This window comes from Halichoerus grypus, chromosome 10 (assembly GCF_964656455.1).
Source record: "Halichoerus grypus chromosome 10, mHalGry1.hap1.1, whole genome shotgun sequence".
Lineage (NCBI taxonomy): Eukaryota > Metazoa > Chordata > Mammalia > Carnivora > Phocidae > Halichoerus > Halichoerus grypus.
In genome coordinates, this window is record NC_135721.1 from 71,847,205 (window position 1) to 71,865,087 (window position 17,883).

Below are 17,883 nucleotides of genomic sequence, written 5' to 3' on the forward strand. Positions count from 1 at the left end.
TACATTTCTCAGTGCTCATTACTCTCAATTCCCTTTACCTATTTCACCCATCCCCCCACCAACCTCTCCTCTAGCAACAACCACTTTGTTCTCTGTATTTAAGAGTCTGGTTGTTTTGTCTCTTGTTTCTTTGTTTATTCACTTGTTTTCTTTCTTAAATTCCACATATGAGTGAAATCATATGGTATTTGTCTTTCTCGAACTGACTTATTTCACTTAGCATTATATCGAATAGGATTGTTTTCTTAATTTCCTTTTTGCATTACTCATTATTAGTCAGAAACACAACTGATTTTTGTATGTTGATTTCACATCCTGCAAACTTGCTGAATTTTTTTATTAGTTCCAACCGGTTTTTTTTTTTTTTTTTTTTTTGTAGAATCATTAGGGTTTTCTAGATATAAGATGTAAGATATGAGATAATTTTACCTCTTTTTTTCTGATTTGGAAACCTTTTCTTCCTTTCTCTTGTCTAATTGCTATAGCTAAGACTGCCAATAATATGTTGAATAAAAGTGGCAAGAGTGGGCATCCTTGTTTTGTTCCTGATCTTAGAAGAAAGACTTAGATTTTTCTGTTTTTCACTGTTGAGTATGATGTTAGCTGTGGGCTTTTCATATATGGCCTGTCTTTTTTTTTTTTTTAAAGATTTTATTTATTTATTTGACAGAGAGATAGAGAGAGAGCACAAGTAGGCAGAGCGGCAGGCAGAGGGAGAGGAAGAAGCAGGCCCCCCGCTGAGCTGGGAGCCCCATGAGGGACTCGATCCCAGGACCCTGGGATCATGACCTGAGCCGAAGGCAGACACTTAACCGACTGAGCCACCCAGGTGCCCTGGCCTGTCTTATATTGAGGTAATTTCCTTCTATTCCTAGTTTTTTGAGTGTTTTTATCATGAAAGGATGTTGAAATTTGTTAAATGCTTTTCTGCATCTATTGAAATGATCATGTGATTTGATCCTTCATTCTGTTAATGTGCTGTATCACATTGATAGATTTTTGTATGTTGAACCATCCTTGCAACACAGGGATAAATACCACTTGGCTATGGTGTAAGATTCTTTCTATGTGCTGTTGAATTGGGTTTGCTAGTATTTGTTGAGGATTTTGCACCTATGTTCATTAGGAATATTGGCCTGTGGTCATCTTTTCTTGCAGTGTCTTTCACATTTGGTATAATGCCAGCCTCATGAAATGACTTTGGAAGTGTTTCCCATTCTTCAATTTTTTGGAAGAGTTTGAGAAAGATTAGCATTAATCTTTAAATTTTTGGTAGAATTCTCCAATGAAGCCATCTGGTCCTGGGCTTTTGTTTATTGGGAAGCTTTTGATTACTGATTTGATCTCCTCACCGGTTATAGAAATGTTCAGATTTTCAGTTTCTTTATAATTCAGTCTTGGTGGGTTGTATGTTTCTAGGACTTTATTTCTTCTGGGTTTTTCAATTTGTCAGTATGTAACTGTTTATGATAGTCTTTTATAGTCCTTTTTTATTTTCGTGGCTGCAGTAGTACTCATTTTTCATTTCTGATTTTATTTGAGTCTTTTTTTTTTAGTCTAGCTAAAGGTTTGCCAATTTTATCTTTTCAAAAACCAAGTTTTAGTATTATTGCTTTTTTCCCATTTTTGTTTCATTTATTTCTGCTCTAATCTTTATTTTTTTTAAATATTTACTTATTTATTTATTTAGAGCGAGTGGGAAGGGTAGAGGGAGAGAGAGAATCCCAAGTAGGTTCCATGCCCAGTGTGGAGTCTGACTCAGGGCTCAATCCCACAAACCCGAGATCACGATCACGACCCAAGCTACACTCATCTGACTGAGCCACCCAGGAGTCCCACTAATCTTTATTATTTCCTTTATTTTGCTAATTCTGGGCTTAGTTTATTCTTCTTTTTCTAGATCCTTGAAGTGTAGAGTTAGATTGTTTGAGATCTTTTTTTTAATGTAGGCATCGGCTGCTATAAACTTCCCTCTTAGTACTGTTATTGCTGCATACCATAAGTTTCGATATGTTGTGTTCTCATTTTTGTTTGGCTCAAGATATTTTCTAATTTCTCTTTTGATTTCTTCTTTGACCCATTGTTTATTCAAGAGTGTGTTGTTTAATTTCCACATATTTGTGAATTTTCATTTTCCTTCTGCTATTAATTTCCAGTTTCATTCCATTGTGATCAGAAAAGATACTTGGTATGATTTCAATCTTCTTAAATTTGTTAAGACTTGTTTTAAGACCTAATGTGACCTATGCTGGAAAATGTTCCACATGCGCTTGAGAAGAATGTGTATTCTGCTGCTGTTGGGTCGACTGTTCTGGATAGGTCTATATTTGTTAAGTCCATTTGTTCTGTAATTTTTTCAAGCACCTGTGTTTCCTTGTTGATCTGTCTGGATATGCTATGCATTATTGAAATGGGATATTAAAATCTCCTAATATTATTGCATTGCTGTCTATTACTCCCTTCAGTTCTGACGTGTTCTTCATATATTTGGGTGCTCTGATATTGGGTGCATATACATATTTGTAATTATTATATCTTTCTGATTAATTGAAGTTTCATCATTATATGTCTTTTTTTTTCCCTTGTGACAGTTTTTGACTTACAGTCTATTTTGTATGACATAAGTATAACCACTCCTGCTCTCTTTTGGTTACCATTGGCACAGAATATCTTTTTCCATCCTTTCACTTTCAGCCTATGTGTGTCCTTAAATCTAAAGTGAGTATCTTGTAGACAGCATATACTTGAGTCTTTAAAAAAAAATGTATCTATTCAGCCACTCTAGGGGGTTTAATCCATTTGCATTTAAAGTAATTACTGATAGGGAAGAACATGATATTGCCATTTTGTTAACTGTTTGCTGTATGTCTTGTAGCTTTTTTGCCCCTCTTCCTCTCTTGCTGCCTTACTTTGTATTTTGTTGACTGGTTTTATTGACATGACTTGATTCCTTTCTCATTTTCATTTGTGAACCTGGATGTCCATTTCCTTGCTCAGACTTGGGGAGTGTTTGGCCATTATTTTTCAAACATGCTTTCTGTCACTGGAACTCCCATATTGCATATATTAATTCACTTAATGATATCCCATATGTCCCTAGGTTTTCTTAACTTTTTTTGTTTTAAATGTGTATCTCTGGCTGGATAATTTCAAATGAACTGTCTTTGAATTTGCTGGTTCATTCTTCTCCAAATTAATTTTGTTGTTGAACTCCTATAGTGAATTTTTCAATTCGGTTATATTCTTTAGCTCCAAAATTTGGTTCTTTTAAAATATTTTCTCTTTGCTGCTGCTGCTAGTCTTATTTTATTCATGTATCATTTTCCTGAGTTCATTAAGCATCCCAGGGAGGCTTTTTAAGATATGGATTCTCAGACCCTATTGGCAGAGATTCTAATTCAGTAGTCCGTAGTGGAGCCTGGAAATCTGTATTTCTGAAAGTTTCCCTAGGTGATTTAGATGTACTTCTAGGTTTGGAAAACACTTCCAATGAAAAGACTACCTTCAACCCCTCCCACTTCCCACTTTTCTCCGAGATGCCACCATCTGTCTACCAGTGTTCTGCCTCTGTATTATTTGAGGGATCTTGAACCCTTTCTGCCTCCAGGCAGCCTTCCTGGATTGACTCCTGTCTGACCATGAGTGTCTTAGAATTCTCCCCAGCCCTCTCCAACCCAAAATGGGCCTATACTTCCTATTTCTGTATTAATTTGGCATTTCATCCCTTCAATTTGCTATATGAGTCTTAAGCCATCACTGTCTAAAAAACTTCTGGACTAAGTCTACCCTAATTTTTTTATTATTTAATGACAAAAAAGTGGTGAATGTAGTAGAGGTAGAACTCTGAGAACTCGGGTTCACATCTCTGTTCTTATAGGGTATGACCTGGGATAGGTTTATTTTCCTTTCTGGGTCTCAGTTTCCTCATCTGTGAGATGAGCAGTGAATAGATGGTCTCCATGATCCTTCCTTTTAGACTCTGACTCTCCTTCCTTCTCTTCTGCACTCCATAGTTGAGGAAGTGGAATTCTGAAGTCATTCCTGAAACTCTGCCCTAAATCAAAGGAACCAGCAGGCCTGCAAATTTTCTCTCTACCTCCCTTTCCAGGAGCAACCATGGCCCTGAGTGATGTCGATGTGCAGAAGCAGATTAAGCACATGATGGCTTTCATTGAGCAGGAAGCCAATGAGAAGGCAGAAGAAATAGATGCCAAGTCTGAGGAAGAGTTCAACATTGAGAAAGGACGCCTTGTGCAAACCCAACGACTGAAGATTATGGAGTATTATGAGAAGAAGGAGAAGCAGATAGAACAGCAGAAGAAAATCCAGATGTCCACCATGAGGAATCAGGCAAGGCTGAAAGTCCTGAGAGCCCGAGATGACCTTGTCTCAGAGTTGCTGAATGATGCAAAGCTGAGACTCAGCAGGGTTGTGGCAGACCCAGAAATCTACCAGGGGCTGCTGGATAAACTAGTGCTTCAGGGTCTGCTCCGACTGCTGGAGCCCGTGGTAATCGTGCGCTGCAGGCCACAGGACATCCTCCTGGTGGAGGCTGCAGTGCAAAAAGCCATCCCCGAGTACATGACAGTCTCCCAAAAATGTGTGGATGTCCAAGTTGATCAGGAGGTGCACCTGGCTATGAATGCAGCTGGAGGTGTGGAGGTCTACAGTGGCAATCAGAGAATGAAGGTTTCCAATACCCTGGAAAGTCGACTGGATCTCTTAGCCCAACAAAAGATGCCTGAAATACGAAAAGCCTTGTTTGGAGCCAATGCCAACAGAAGGTTTTTCATATAAGCCTCTGCCGAATGAAGCTCGTGTTGAAGTGCTAAGCCATTAAAAGCATACGTTATTAGGGCAAAGGAAACTAGTCATGTTTCCTCTTCTTTGTTGCTTTGATAGGATTCTATCTTCTCACATGAAATACCCTTTTAATAGCTAAAGGCATTATATTTTGCAGTGAAACTTGGAAATGCTTAGAAATCTAATTCTGGTTTATCCATACATGCTGCATCTTCTGGTCAGTTCAATAGTCTAGGTTGAAGGGAGTAAAGACATCTGCTCTTTAGCTTGTCCTTCAGTTGAGATGTGAAGGATATCAATGGTTTGTGGGTTTGAGTACTCTAAAATTCTTTAATATTATTTGAAGTGTGTTTTCCTTCTTTTGCTTCAGCTTTCTGTATTTATGTTATTTAATGAAGTTTAGCGATCTTTTTTTTGTGTGTATAGGGCCAACTTCATGGGCATGTGACCAGAATAGTCACATAGGGTTCCATGCGCAAAAGAGCCCAACGCTTGGGGTTTAATGCTCTACGGCAATGACTTGAAATTCTTAGTTTTATCTTTGAAAATGTGTTTTATAAGTGAAGAATGCTGGGACTTTGGGGCATATGCCAGGCGCTTGGAGACTTAGCTCCTGCAAGGTACCAAATACCAAAGCCTACCCTCCTCCCTGGGATGGATTCTTGGCCATTCATTTCCCAGCTTACTGGTGCCCTGAGACCCAGCCTTGCCCTCCCTCACCCAGTCAACATTGCTGCTTTCTGCCTTTGGTGAGGTCTGGGGGTGCCTGCAGGGAGGGTCAGGGACGTGTATGCTCTGCAGAGTCGCAGAGCTGGACACAGTGGTGGCCATCTCTGTCCAAGAATGGCAGCTCCATGGCACATTCAGCAAGTGACTTGGTGAGGGGGAGTTTCTTGCCTACCACATACTGAGCACATCCTGGTGTGGAGGTTTAAAGACCCTGGGATTCACCTGTCTGCTATGAGTGGGGTCAGCTGGTCTACTGGAATGGGAGCTATTTGGCTTGACTTCCCTGACCCCAGCCAGGGCATAGCACATAGATGTGGGGGCTGGTGGGAAGGAGGACCCAGCTATTGTCAAGCTTGCTGGGCCTGAGTCTCAGGTTGGGAACATCAGGACCTTATGAGGAAAGTATCCCAGTCCCTCAGACAGCTCAGTGCCTAGGGGGACTTATGCTCATTTCTTTGGCCAGTTTAAGACATCTTCCAAGAGAAGCCAAGAAATACAGATTGTATAATTTTGGTGATTCTCCATATGGGTATTTCACAATATAAAGATAAATGGTAAAATTCATGTTAATGATTTAAAATTTTTATTTTAATTTACTTAGCCATTAAATAGCAAATAAATACAATGACAAGTCAAAAGAGAGGCTGCAGAAGAAAGGAAAAAGCTTTATCTTTTAGGACTTTTCACTGTACTTTTTGAACAAAGGATTCCCACATTTTCTTTTTGCATTGGGCCCTGTAAATTATAGGTTGCTAGTTCTGCATGTGTATGCTGATTTACAGTCTAATCTATGGCCAAGTGTGGTTTATGTATTAAAATAAAGGTTTTTTGAAGAAAAAAAAAACCCACGCCACTCTGCCAAGGACAAAGTTTGGCTTACGTGGTCAGGAACAGAAATGTTGTAAAGCCCAAACACAAAGTAGGAGACAGGTTATTAGAAATCAGGGTGTCTCACAAAGCCTGGGTATAGGAATCTCTTATGGTCTCAGGAGAGGGCTGGGCCTGGGACTCAGAAAGCCATCTGAAATCCTCTACCTGGCTTCTTCATCTTTCTTTTAGGAGTCACTTTCTCTACTGCACAGTTTCAACGGTAGAGTATACATGCCTCATAAATTTACATTCTAAGGTTTACATGGTATAGTTCCAGACACGAACTTCTCTTACAATTCCACTTTCCTGAGAAGGAGTCCATTTGGCCCAGCTCAGGTCAGATGTTCACCTTTGGTCCAGCTGACATCTCAGAGAAAGGGGGTCCGTGCCAGCTAGACAATCTCTGCAAAGGGTGTCTTCTGTGTGGGTCTTTTTGAGCTGTGAGCCCAGTCATTTACTGAACATTTTCTGAATGCCAGTAATGAGCGAGGCCCTTTGCTAGCTGCTGGGCTGCAAAGAATACAATCGGGTCCTGTCCTTTAGTTATTGACACATAAACAGGTGAGGCTCATGTAATGGTAACGATACAAGGTGCAGGTGCCCACCTAGAGCTGTATAAGAGGTACTGTGAGAATACGGTACAGGAAGAGAAGGTCACAGAAGGCTTCTGGGGTGCCGGCTGTTTTAGGCAAAGGAGGTGGGGGAAGCATATGCAAAGGCCCTGAGGTGTGAAAAAGCAAGTTGTGTTAGAGGAACTGCGCATAGTTCAGTGTGATGGAGTATGAGGGATGTGGGGGACGTGACTACAGATGAAGCTGGAAAGATGGACAGAGCCTGATTATGAGGTGCAGTGGGCCTTGCTCTGGAGTTAGGCTAATTCTGCTGCGTGGGTGATGAGGGCTCACTGAAGGACTTTAAATAAGAGTGAAACCATGAGAGCTGGACTTTTAAAAGATTATGCTGGTGTCACTGTGTGTGGAAAACACATTGGAGGGACAGAGAGGTTGGAGGCAGGAGCCCTGTTGGGGCTTATTTACCAGCCCAAGTGGGAGACGATAAATAATCGATGCAGCTCTTTTGTGAGATAGGTTGGATTCTTTAACACACAGGCTGGAAGAGACTAGAATTAGTGAGTTATGTCTTACCCCCCTCCCCTGCCCTGCCCCCCAGAAAATTCTTTCCCTCATCCAGGCTTGAGGTTTTCCATCAGTTTTGCTTCATCTTACAGTTTTTTTTTTTTTAAAGATTTTATTTATTTATTTGACAGAGAGATAGCGAGAGCAGGAACACAAGCAGGGGGAGTGGGAGAGGGAGAAGCGGGCTTCTTGCCGAGCAGGGAGCCCGATGTGGGACTCGATCCCAGGACCCTGGGATCATGACCTGAGCTGAAGGCAGACACTTAACGACTGAGCCACCCAGGTCCCCATCTTACAGTTTTTTCTTATGAGAGTGTGCTTCCCCTCAGAGTCTTCCCCCTTCTCTCATTCCAGGCCCAGCAAAGCATTCCCTCCGCAGCTGCCTGAGCCCTCAGCTGCCTCTCTTCCGGAAGCCAGACCCCACTTCCTGCTGTAATCCAGGAGTATCTGAAGCCCCTTGGCTTGCCCCAGTTCTGGCCTTCTGAGCTGCCCTCAATTCATTACTGGGGCCCCTGACATTAATTCATCTCCAAAACAGCTGACAGGTAGATTTTATGAAGGTTTTTATGGGAAGTTGAGGAGAGCTTTACAGAGTGCCTGTGGGGCCCAATTACCCTAAGCCTCTTTTATTGTATTTTATTTTATTTTTTTAAAGATCTTATTTATTTATTTGAGAGAGCCAGCACAAGTGGTGGGGGGAGGGCAGGGGGAGGGCAGGGGGAGAGGGAGAACAGGCTCCCCGCTGAGCGGAGAGCCCTGGGATCCTGACCTGAGCAGAAGGCAGATGCTTACCCCACTGAACCACCCAGGCGCCCCTCCCTAAGTTCCATTTAAACATCTCTCTGTTTTTCCAAACTTTTCTTTTGCCCTGGGCTGCCAGATACTTTCTCTTTCTCCTCAAACTTCTCCTCCTCAGCCTCTCAACACCTGGGCTCCAGTCTCCTCCATCATAATGTCCCCTCAGCAAAACAAAAGCTGGTGGCTAAGGGAGCCCTGCCCTCCCACAGTCCCTGGTTACAAGGACTCTACAGTTCCCAGTGAGGACTCTTCATGCACCACCTTTATTTACTGTTAGCTGCTTTTTCTACTCAGCCCATCTTTTTAAACATCGCTCCTTGTGGGTAGGGACAGTGGGACAGTGTTTTGATTCTTCCTTCTTGCATTTCCTGCTGCCTTGTTATTTTAGTGCTGATCTTGGGCGTGCACAGCACACATAGTAGGTTCTGAACAAACATCTACGGTTGTTGCATTCTTTCCTGGCCTGGCTCTGGTTCCTAGATGGAGGCCTCCAGAGTCTTTTTCCTCTTCAACATAGATGGTGCCATAGCAAGAGGCACGTATGTGAGATGGGGACCAAGGGAAGGGTGCCAGGACTATAGCCCAGGGATGGTGCTTGACAAGAAAATCCTGCAAGATGGGCGGAGCCTGAGCTCCAGCAGGACTGCCCCCCCCCCCAACTCCCTTCAGTCAGGCCTTGGTTACCTCCCAAAGGCAGCTGTGGGTTTATTGCTTTGCTTCCCTCCCTGGGAAACAAATGGGAGGGGCTTTGCTTCAGACCTGGGTGCAAAGAGGGACTGTGGAGGGGCTGGGTCCTCCTTGCGGGCCTCAGCCCTGGGAAAGGCAAACCTTAGCCTTCAACACTAGCCCTGACCCGTGGGGTAGGCTGCTTGTCACCATTCTGACACCTGCACTCCCAGGGGTCTTTGCTTTAGAAATGCTTGCATGGGGCACTTCCGGGTAGTTGACTGGTACAAACGGGGTGCCTGGCTGCGTTGGTCAGTGGAGCGTGAGACTCTTGATCCTGGGGTTGTGAGTTCGAGCCCCACGTTGGGTGTAGAGATTATTTTAAAAAATAAAATAAAATCTTTAAAAAAGCTAAAACCAAAAACAAAAGTACACACACTCTTTATTAGTGTTAACTGTCCTACCCTCAAGAAGGCGTGTACCTCCTGTAAGCGCCTCGGTCCCTGTGAGCCAAAAGGAGCAAACTGTTTGAACCACAGGCAGGCGCAACCCTTCCCCACAGCGCTCCTCATTAACACTTCCTCCCAAGGTGCAAGGGAAGCTGTTTGCTGCTGGAGACAGAGGCTGTGCTGTGGGCGGGGGGGCTGCTTCTGCACGCTCCTTCCCTGCTGGGGGAAGCTGAGTGCCCACCAGAGCCAGGCCCTGCCCTTCACTGAGGCCTCTGCCCCAGGGACCCAGGAATCCTGTTGCCAGGGGTCACATGGTGGAGGGAGAGCCTACATTTAATTCCAATCCTGAGTTGCCTGGACAAGCAGAAATGGAGGGGATGTTTGAGCATGTGCTAGAACCTCAGAGGAGGCAAGGAAAGCAGACCAGCAGATTAGAACATGCTGCAGGGCTTCCTCTTTGATTCTAGGGTCCCAGGACCCCCGGAAGTAGGTCAGCAGATCTATTCTGGGCGAACCACAACTCCCCACGCCTCTGGGGAGCGAGTTCAGCCCTTTGCTGAGCTCCCCTGGGAAATTGCTCAAGGCTTTGCCCCCTTCCTCTGCACTCTTCTGTGTCCTTCCCTGTACCCTCCCCGTCTATTACCTCATCTCTGAAATCATGCCTGTTACTGACAGCACTGGGAAAGGATTGAGTCTCTCCTCCCGCCCCCACCTCCCTAAACTCGATTCCAAAGCATGATAGACCCTCACTGTCAAAGCACCCCATGCGCTGTCAGAGCACCCCCATGCTCCCATACAATCCCACAGCTCACCTGGTGGCCTTTTCTGCAGGACAGCATCCCTTTCCCTGGGCAGCAGGCTACTTACTGCACTTCTCCCTACAGACAAGAGGGATCCCAGCTCTGACTGTCCTGGCAGACCCTTGGCCCAGCTCACCCCACCCTCCCACACAGCCTGGAATGATGGAACTGAGCACATTCTTTTGTCACGGGGACATGAGCCCATAGAGGGTGACGTTTGACTCATGGATTCATGTCCTGGTGCTTAGGGAAGGTTTAGAACTCGAAGGATCCAGAGAGCCAGATGTACATTTGCATCTGAAGCTTGGGGGGAACAAGGAACAGTCCAGGGTTATAATCAGCTAATGAGACTCCTGGGACTGCAAAGAAAACACCTGAAAAGACAGGGTTGTTGTCGTTCATTTTATGAAAAACTTGCTGTATAGAGGCTCCAGAACTTTGACTCCCTCTAGGACAAACATGTTGGCAAACACAGGGCCATAGATAGCTGCTTTCTGGGAGGATCCTTCCTTTCTCCTCCCCAGGGTGATCTAACCCCAGGGCTCAGTCACAGTGAGAGCCCACAGAGAAGGGGTACTAGTGGGTGACCGCACAAAGCGTGTAACTTGAGGGGGCCCAGGGAAAGACTGGGGGCCCGGGGGGCATGCTGGGGATCAGAGTGGGGGGAAGGTGGGTCCATCACACAGCACCTAGCCCAGCTAGCACAGACCAGCTGTTAATGGACTTCTGTGGAAGCAAGGAGGGGAGGGAGAGAGGGAGGAGGGAGGAGAGGAAAAAGTAGAAGCAAAATGCACCAGCGCCCAACTGGAAAAGGGGGAACAACAGGGAATATTGGAAGATTCTTGTCTTTCCTCATTTGGAATTTGAGTCCTGGGTTTTCTTTCAGTCAGTTAAATTCACATCAGTAGACCTCTTATTCATTCATTCATTCATTCCACAAATATTTACTGAATGGTTAACAAATGTCAGGCACTCTGCCAGGCACAGCATCCCTTGCAGTGACTGCCCCAGCTTTCACAAAGGAACATTCTAGAACATTCTAATGTGGCTGGTAGGGCCACAAGTGGGAGGGGTCAGGGCTCGGGAGGGGACACCAAACAAGCAGACAGCTAGTGATTTCCAGGTGATCCAAGTGCCATAAAGAAGTCAAGGGTTTTGGACAGTGAGGCCTCTGCTCAGGTAGCACCCTGGGCACCTATAGCGTGAGAAGGAGCCAGTCCTGCCTACAGCAGAGAGGAAGGGTGGGCAGAAGGGAAGGGCATCCTGAGCAGAGGGGGCCACAAGTATAAGGCACCAGGCAGAAAAAGCTCTCCTGGTTTGAGGAGTAGAGACGAGGCCAGTGGGGCTTCTCTAAGTGAGTGAAGGGGAGAGAGAAGGGTCAGTGTCAGATCATACTGGGTCTTGTGGGTGGCATTTGAGGAATTTGGATTTATTCTAAGTACAATGGGAGGTCATTCAGGGCGTGCAAGCATAGAAGGCACATGACCTCATTTTTTTTTTAAATAAGAAGTTTATTTAAACATCAAGACACTTGACTTGAAAGGAAACTATCTAGGACTTATTTCTTTTAGAATAACTTACCCCTACTTAAAGACGGTTGCCCCACAGGTAACAGCGGCATACCAAAAAATATTTAAAAATTATAATTTACAAAATTTCTAAAATTATAAAATTATCCTTGGTTGTACAATGATAAATGAAAAACATTAAAATTCTCCAGTCGAAGAAAGTATTTAAGAATTTCCATATTGTTCTTTCTTTGTCCAACAGTGAGAACAAACTAACTTTCTGGGATATAAAGGTAAGAGCTGAAGGAGCATGCCACTAATGGGAAAAGGGGCTATTTTCATAGAATCAGTATTTTTCCCCACCTCATCTCCATTTGCTGTCGATCAAAACATACCACTGGCCATTTAGTTAAAAAAAAAACAACGCAATATGCTTGTGCACATACACACTTGATGTTCAGGAAAGGAATGGGGAGGGGAAATGGAAGACTAGAGAAAGCTATACGGTAGGAGTCAGGATGTGATGGACCCAAATCACAGTTTTTAACTGCAAACGTCTTCTTGGCCTGCAGAATCAGAGTTCTGGAGTAGAGCAGCAGGTTCCCATTTTAGTAGACACCTCCCGTCTGCTGCTGGGACACAGCCAATGTATCTTCCTCCTCTGTTTCCAATCCAACCGTGCAGGCTTGTCTGTTTCCTTAATTGGCTGCCTGTCAAATCGGAATCTGATCTGCCTCATTGACAAGCCCTGTCGTTCGCGATAGGCTTTCATTAGTTTACTAAGTGCTGTATATGCCTCTTAATGTTACAGTGCACCATGGAACCGTCCTGCTGGCCACCTTCACATCAACGTGATGGTGGTTCTCAGTCTTGACTCCTTCCTGGGAGCTGCCCCCTTTCCTTGGCCATGGGGAGCGTGGAGTCTCCTCGGCTGCTGCTTCACAAAAGGGTACCAGGTTTGCAGTGAGAGAGCCCACAAGCAGCGCCAGGGGTGGCAGAAGCGGGACATGAGCTCATTTAACTGTGTAAAATGCACCAGCTTTTCCATTAGGTCCCTAGGACAGCACATGCCCCTCCCCTTCTTTGTTCCAAAGAAACTGCTCGGACCCCACAGAAATAGGAAAGCAAGTACGCAGTCATCAGCCAGTTCAGACAGCTGGACAGGTCTCTTTCTAGGCAACACTTTTTATTTTTCTTTCTCCTGAAAAGCTCCCTATAGCATTCCGGGGCCAATGACATCCCTTTCCTTACAGAAAGTACCATTAATGTCAGCTTTGTCTTCAGTAGCCAGAACTTAAATGTATTATTTGCACACATCGCTCTATCCAAATTCCCTCCTCCCTTCCTCCTTATCAGGGACGCTTCCCTGCCATAGGGACTGCGAAACCTGGGCTTAGCCCCACTTCTTAGCGTTTTGTGCTGTCACCATACTTACAGAGTCTTCCGGTTTTCTCTTGGCTCTTTACAGCATGTCCCTCTTCTAGACCACTCAACCCCTGTCTCTTCCTGACTCCTCCTGCATTCTGGAACCTTTCTTTGCCCACTGGGCTCTGGAATCCTCGGACTTGGACACACCCTTGGACTCTCACCCCTTTGGTTTGTCTCATGCATTTTGGAGATTGGGTTTGTTTTCCTGGAAAGGGAGCTGCCCCCTCTCCTGTGACTTGCCAGATTTTTCCCACCTTGAGCCATGAGGGTCACTGACCCCCAAGGGGGGTGGAATTGGAGATAAGGTACTGACTCTGGCCCTATAAGAACAGAAAGATCTGGTAAGCAGGATGGCACCGGATATATCTTGAATGAATAAAGCCTGGCTCTATGGAATCATAACCTGGTCTTCCACTGAGTCCCTTGGGCTTTGGATTAGACTCACTCCTACTCTCTCTGGTTGTTGTGTGACCCGCTAGGGTCACATCTCCATCTGTTAAGTGAAGAACCAGGGCCTCATGACCAAGTTCCCTGGGACTCCTCAGACCCCCAGCTTCCCACTGCTGGCTTCACCCACTATTGCTGACCCTTGATCTCCTCTGATCTCTCTTTCCAGGCTTCCTTCTCGTGCTTACCTGGTGCCACACATGCTAGCCTCTGGGATCCCTGCCCCTCTTATGGGGCCATGGGCAGGGCTGTCCCCTAAAGGGCATGGGCGAGGACAAACTGCAAATCTACTGGTCTCTCTCCAACCAAGGGCAAGGCATGTTTCTAGCCTGCATTTGCAGACCAGGCTGGGTGGGTGTGGTGTGGGTGTGGGTGGAAGGGTTTGGAGAGTGGTGGGAGAAAGCTTAGTTAGGCCTTAGGCAGTCCCACTTGGGACACAGAGAGCATCAATAAGGCATCATGCTTCCTGTCTTCAGGCTCTTGCCCACTGGAGACAATCCAGACTTGGATCTCAGTTTGAGGTCTTAATAATAGTGGTTTCTATTCTCTACACAGCACCATGCAGTCCTTCCATAAGGGAATCCATGTTGTTTATAGGCCAGAGCCCTGGGGTGGGAGATTGCAGGCCTGGGTTCTATTTCCAGGGTTGCCATTCATTGGCTAGGTTAGCAAAGTAACTCACCTTTTCTTTTAAGATTTTATTTATTTTTTTGACAGATAGAGACACAGAGAGAGAGGGAACACAAGCAGGGGGAGTGGGAGAGGGAGAAGCAGGCTCCCCGCGGAGCAGGGAGCCCGATGCGGGACTCGATCCCAGGACCCTGGGATCATGACCTGAGCCGAAGGCAGACGCTTAATGACTGAGCCACCCAGGCACCCCAAAGTAACTCACCTTTTCTATGCCTTAATTTTCCAATCAGTAAAATGGTAGAGAAAATGCCTATTCTCATAGGGGTGTTTTGGCAGTGAATTGAAATAAAACAAAGGCAAAAGAGATGCTTATGTGTTCCATGCTAATTTTAATGACTGAACTTCAACTCAGTGAAAAATTTTTATCATACAAGAAATAGAAAAACATTATAGAAGTCAAAATTTTTTATAAATCACATATAATTTTACCATCCTGATACAGTTATTTTCTTTTTTTCATATTTCACAGTGATATTCAAATAATTTTGCATGATATGCCTACCATTTTTCTCCTCATATATAGAGTTGCTTGGTCTTTATAAACCTCATTTTCAATGCCGACAGATTATTTTACCTAATATGTTTTGTAATTGATTTTAACTATTCAAACAGTAATTGACATTTGAGTTAATTTTCAAGTTTTTATTATAATAAACAGTGCTGCAATTAGCACATGGCTTTTTAGTGGAATCAATCTGTATATAGCATTTTGTCTACTTGTTAAATTAATACACACACTTTGCTGAAAAATTTAAAGATCCAGAGTAGTATAAAGCAAATTTAAATCACAGGTAATTGTTCCACTGAGAGATACCATTGTGAAAACGTAGAGTCTGTCCTTCCATTATTTTTCTGTGCATATATTGGGGGGGGGCATGTGTGTGCATACACGTTACTGGCCTATTGGTGCATGCACGGAGTTGCATCCTGATTCCTTTCTACTGTGGCAGGTAGTTAAGAGCATGGGAGTTAAGAGGCTGGAGACCCGGTTCAGAGTCCTTGAGTTTAAATCCTGTTTCTGCCACTTACTCAGTTAAGCCCTTTGGTTAAACTCTATGCCTCAATTTTCACACTTTATTTGCTAGTCAACCTTAGGCAAGTTCCTCCTCCAGGCCACAGTTTTTAGAAGAAGGATAATGACAGAATCTGTCTCGTATGGGTGTAAGAATCAATCTATATAAACCATTTAGCAGAACACCTGGCACGTAGGAAGTGCTCAACAAATATTCCCCATGGTCATTTTTTCCATGCATTTTCCATGCCATGACAAATTCTTGAAAAATCACCATTTTAAACACCTGATTACTGTTCTTTTATACCCTAATCTATTCAAGTTCATCATATATATTTTTTAGTTTCTGTAACAAGGCAGTGATTTTTGCGTACCTAAACCTTCGCTCCAGTTTATGTTATTTCCATAGACAAGCATCCTAGAACTGGAATTAGGGGGTTAAGAATATGACGATTTTTAAACGGCTCTTTGATACCTATGCCAAATTGCTTTGGCAGAAAAGATTTTAAAGAACGGGGCTTAAGCATGGTTTTCGATCTCGGATTCTTTTTTCCCCACTCCCTTCCTTTCTTTCTTTCCCAGCCCTTAAATCATAGCATTTGAAGACGTACCCTTCAGGGTCCTGGACTTTTGAAACGGTCCCTTGGTGTGAAAGGGGCCAGCATACGTGAGAAGGAGGAGGAGAGAAAACTGGTTTGAAAGTCACACGCCCCGACTGTCTTAGTAAGTGTACCAAAGTGACAGATGCGGAGAGGGTCATGTGACCTGAGCGTGACCGCATAGCTCCCCGCTCCCCACGCCGCCCAGAGCGGACCCGCGGTGGCAGGAGGCGGAGGGCATCTTCATCGCGCCTGCTTGGCGGGTTACCTAAAGGAGCCCTGGGGATTTGGGAACGCTCCTTGGTTCCCTGGGCGCCAAGAAGGGGGACGCTAGGAAGCCCAGACTTCATCGCACGTTTAGCTAGTATTTGCTGAATGCTACTGGGTGCCCAGTTCTGGCTGCAGGCCAGGCTCGGTGCCAGGCTCTGTACACATTTCATCTGCCTTACTTATTATGTCCATCTTACTGGAGACCCAGATAAGAGAACTCATGGCCGTGCTGGGAGTGAGGACGAGCCCAGAGCCACAGAGACCTGGAGGAAGCATTGGGGGGCGGGGGGTGTGCCCGCGCGCAAAGTGGGCCCAGCCAGAGTGGGCGTGGGGGCTGGGGTGGCGCTCCGGGAGAAACCCAGCGGTGGAGGCAGCAGGGGCAAACCAGGGCTCACACCGACCTGACAGGGCATCTGGAGTGGAGGGAATGGCATTTTAGAGGAATACTTAAAATAAAACGAGAAAACAAAAAAGACAGGAGGAAAGTATTGATCGGATGGAGGGAGGGAGATCTCCTTGGCCCATTTCCCACCAACCCAGCGCCAGGGAGAGCCCCCCAGCTTTGAGAATGCCCTCAAGTCTCCCAAGATTTAGGAGCATATTCAAAGTTGTTGGTTTCGCATTCATTCTAGGCCCCATTCCTTGGAGGCAAGAGCCAGGCTTGGGGGCCCTTTTGGCGGGGGGTGTCTAAAGTTTTTCTTGCAGACTCCTAAAAGAATCGTGGAAATCTAGGTACCCCCCTTGCACATTTGTAGGAGCAAACATTCAATTTATTTTTCATAGTATAGTTACATAGGGTGTGCTCTCTGGTGTGTGCAAATATTGACATTGAAAAATAAAACTGTTTTAGAACTCTGAAAAATATTTCCAAATGAAATACTATAGCATTGGATACCCACTGCCATCCTTTTAAAAAACACGTGAAATTCCCAACAGTAGGAACGATGTCATCTTTCCTCTTTCTCCTCCAGTTTATATTTTCATTCTACTTTCCCTACAGAAATTTATCCTCATATATTTTTATGATTGAATGACTTTTATGTATCACCTTATCATACTTCCCTCCAAAAGCTATGTATATAAAATGCATTATTTTTTTTATGTTTCCTGTGACCACAGATTCTAAATGTTAGAGAACATTTTGTCTGGATTTGTACCATGACAACTAGGATACAATTAATCAAAGCAAATGCTATTAGGAATTTTAATAGATACTAAGGAAACATAAAAAATAAAGCTTAATTGGAAATACATTTCTTAATGAGATGAAGTTTTTTTCCTGCCCCAATTAGTTCCTATATCCATGGATGAATATAACTCATTGCTAGATGAGGTCATGGTTCAGCATTAATTCATTCGTGTGTGTGTGTGTGTGTGTGTGTGTTTTAATAGATGTGAGAGCTGAGCTCAGAAGCTTTTTCACATACATAAGCACAAAGGAATAGAAGGAGTTTGTCAATCAATTTTATAAATTCCTTTTGAGTTATATGCCAAAGATCATATGGGTAGGTCATTAAAAGTCTATCTGCTGACAATTGAAGAGATCCTTCACTTTGAATGCAAGCAGAGAATTGGAAGCTCATGGATTTGCCCAGTCATTAGTCATTCCTTTCCTCAACGTGGATACCAGGATTTAGACTGCAGCTTTGTTGCACCATACATTTTTTCCCCCAAGTTA

The 17,883-nt window shown here is 44.4% G+C and overlaps 1 protein-coding gene across 1 annotated transcript; it reads left to right on the forward strand.

The window, feature by feature from the left end:
- The first annotated feature begins 4,116 nt into the window (after positions 1 to 4,116).
- Positions 4,117 to 4,797, forward strand: LOC144379363 (V-type proton ATPase subunit E 2). The gene has a single exon (XM_078057450.1). It carries the CDS (start codon positions 4,117 to 4,119, stop codon positions 4,795 to 4,797), a length of 681 nt encoding a protein of 226 aa, XP_077913576.1.
- Positions 4,798 to 17,883: the final 13,086 nt, after the last annotated feature.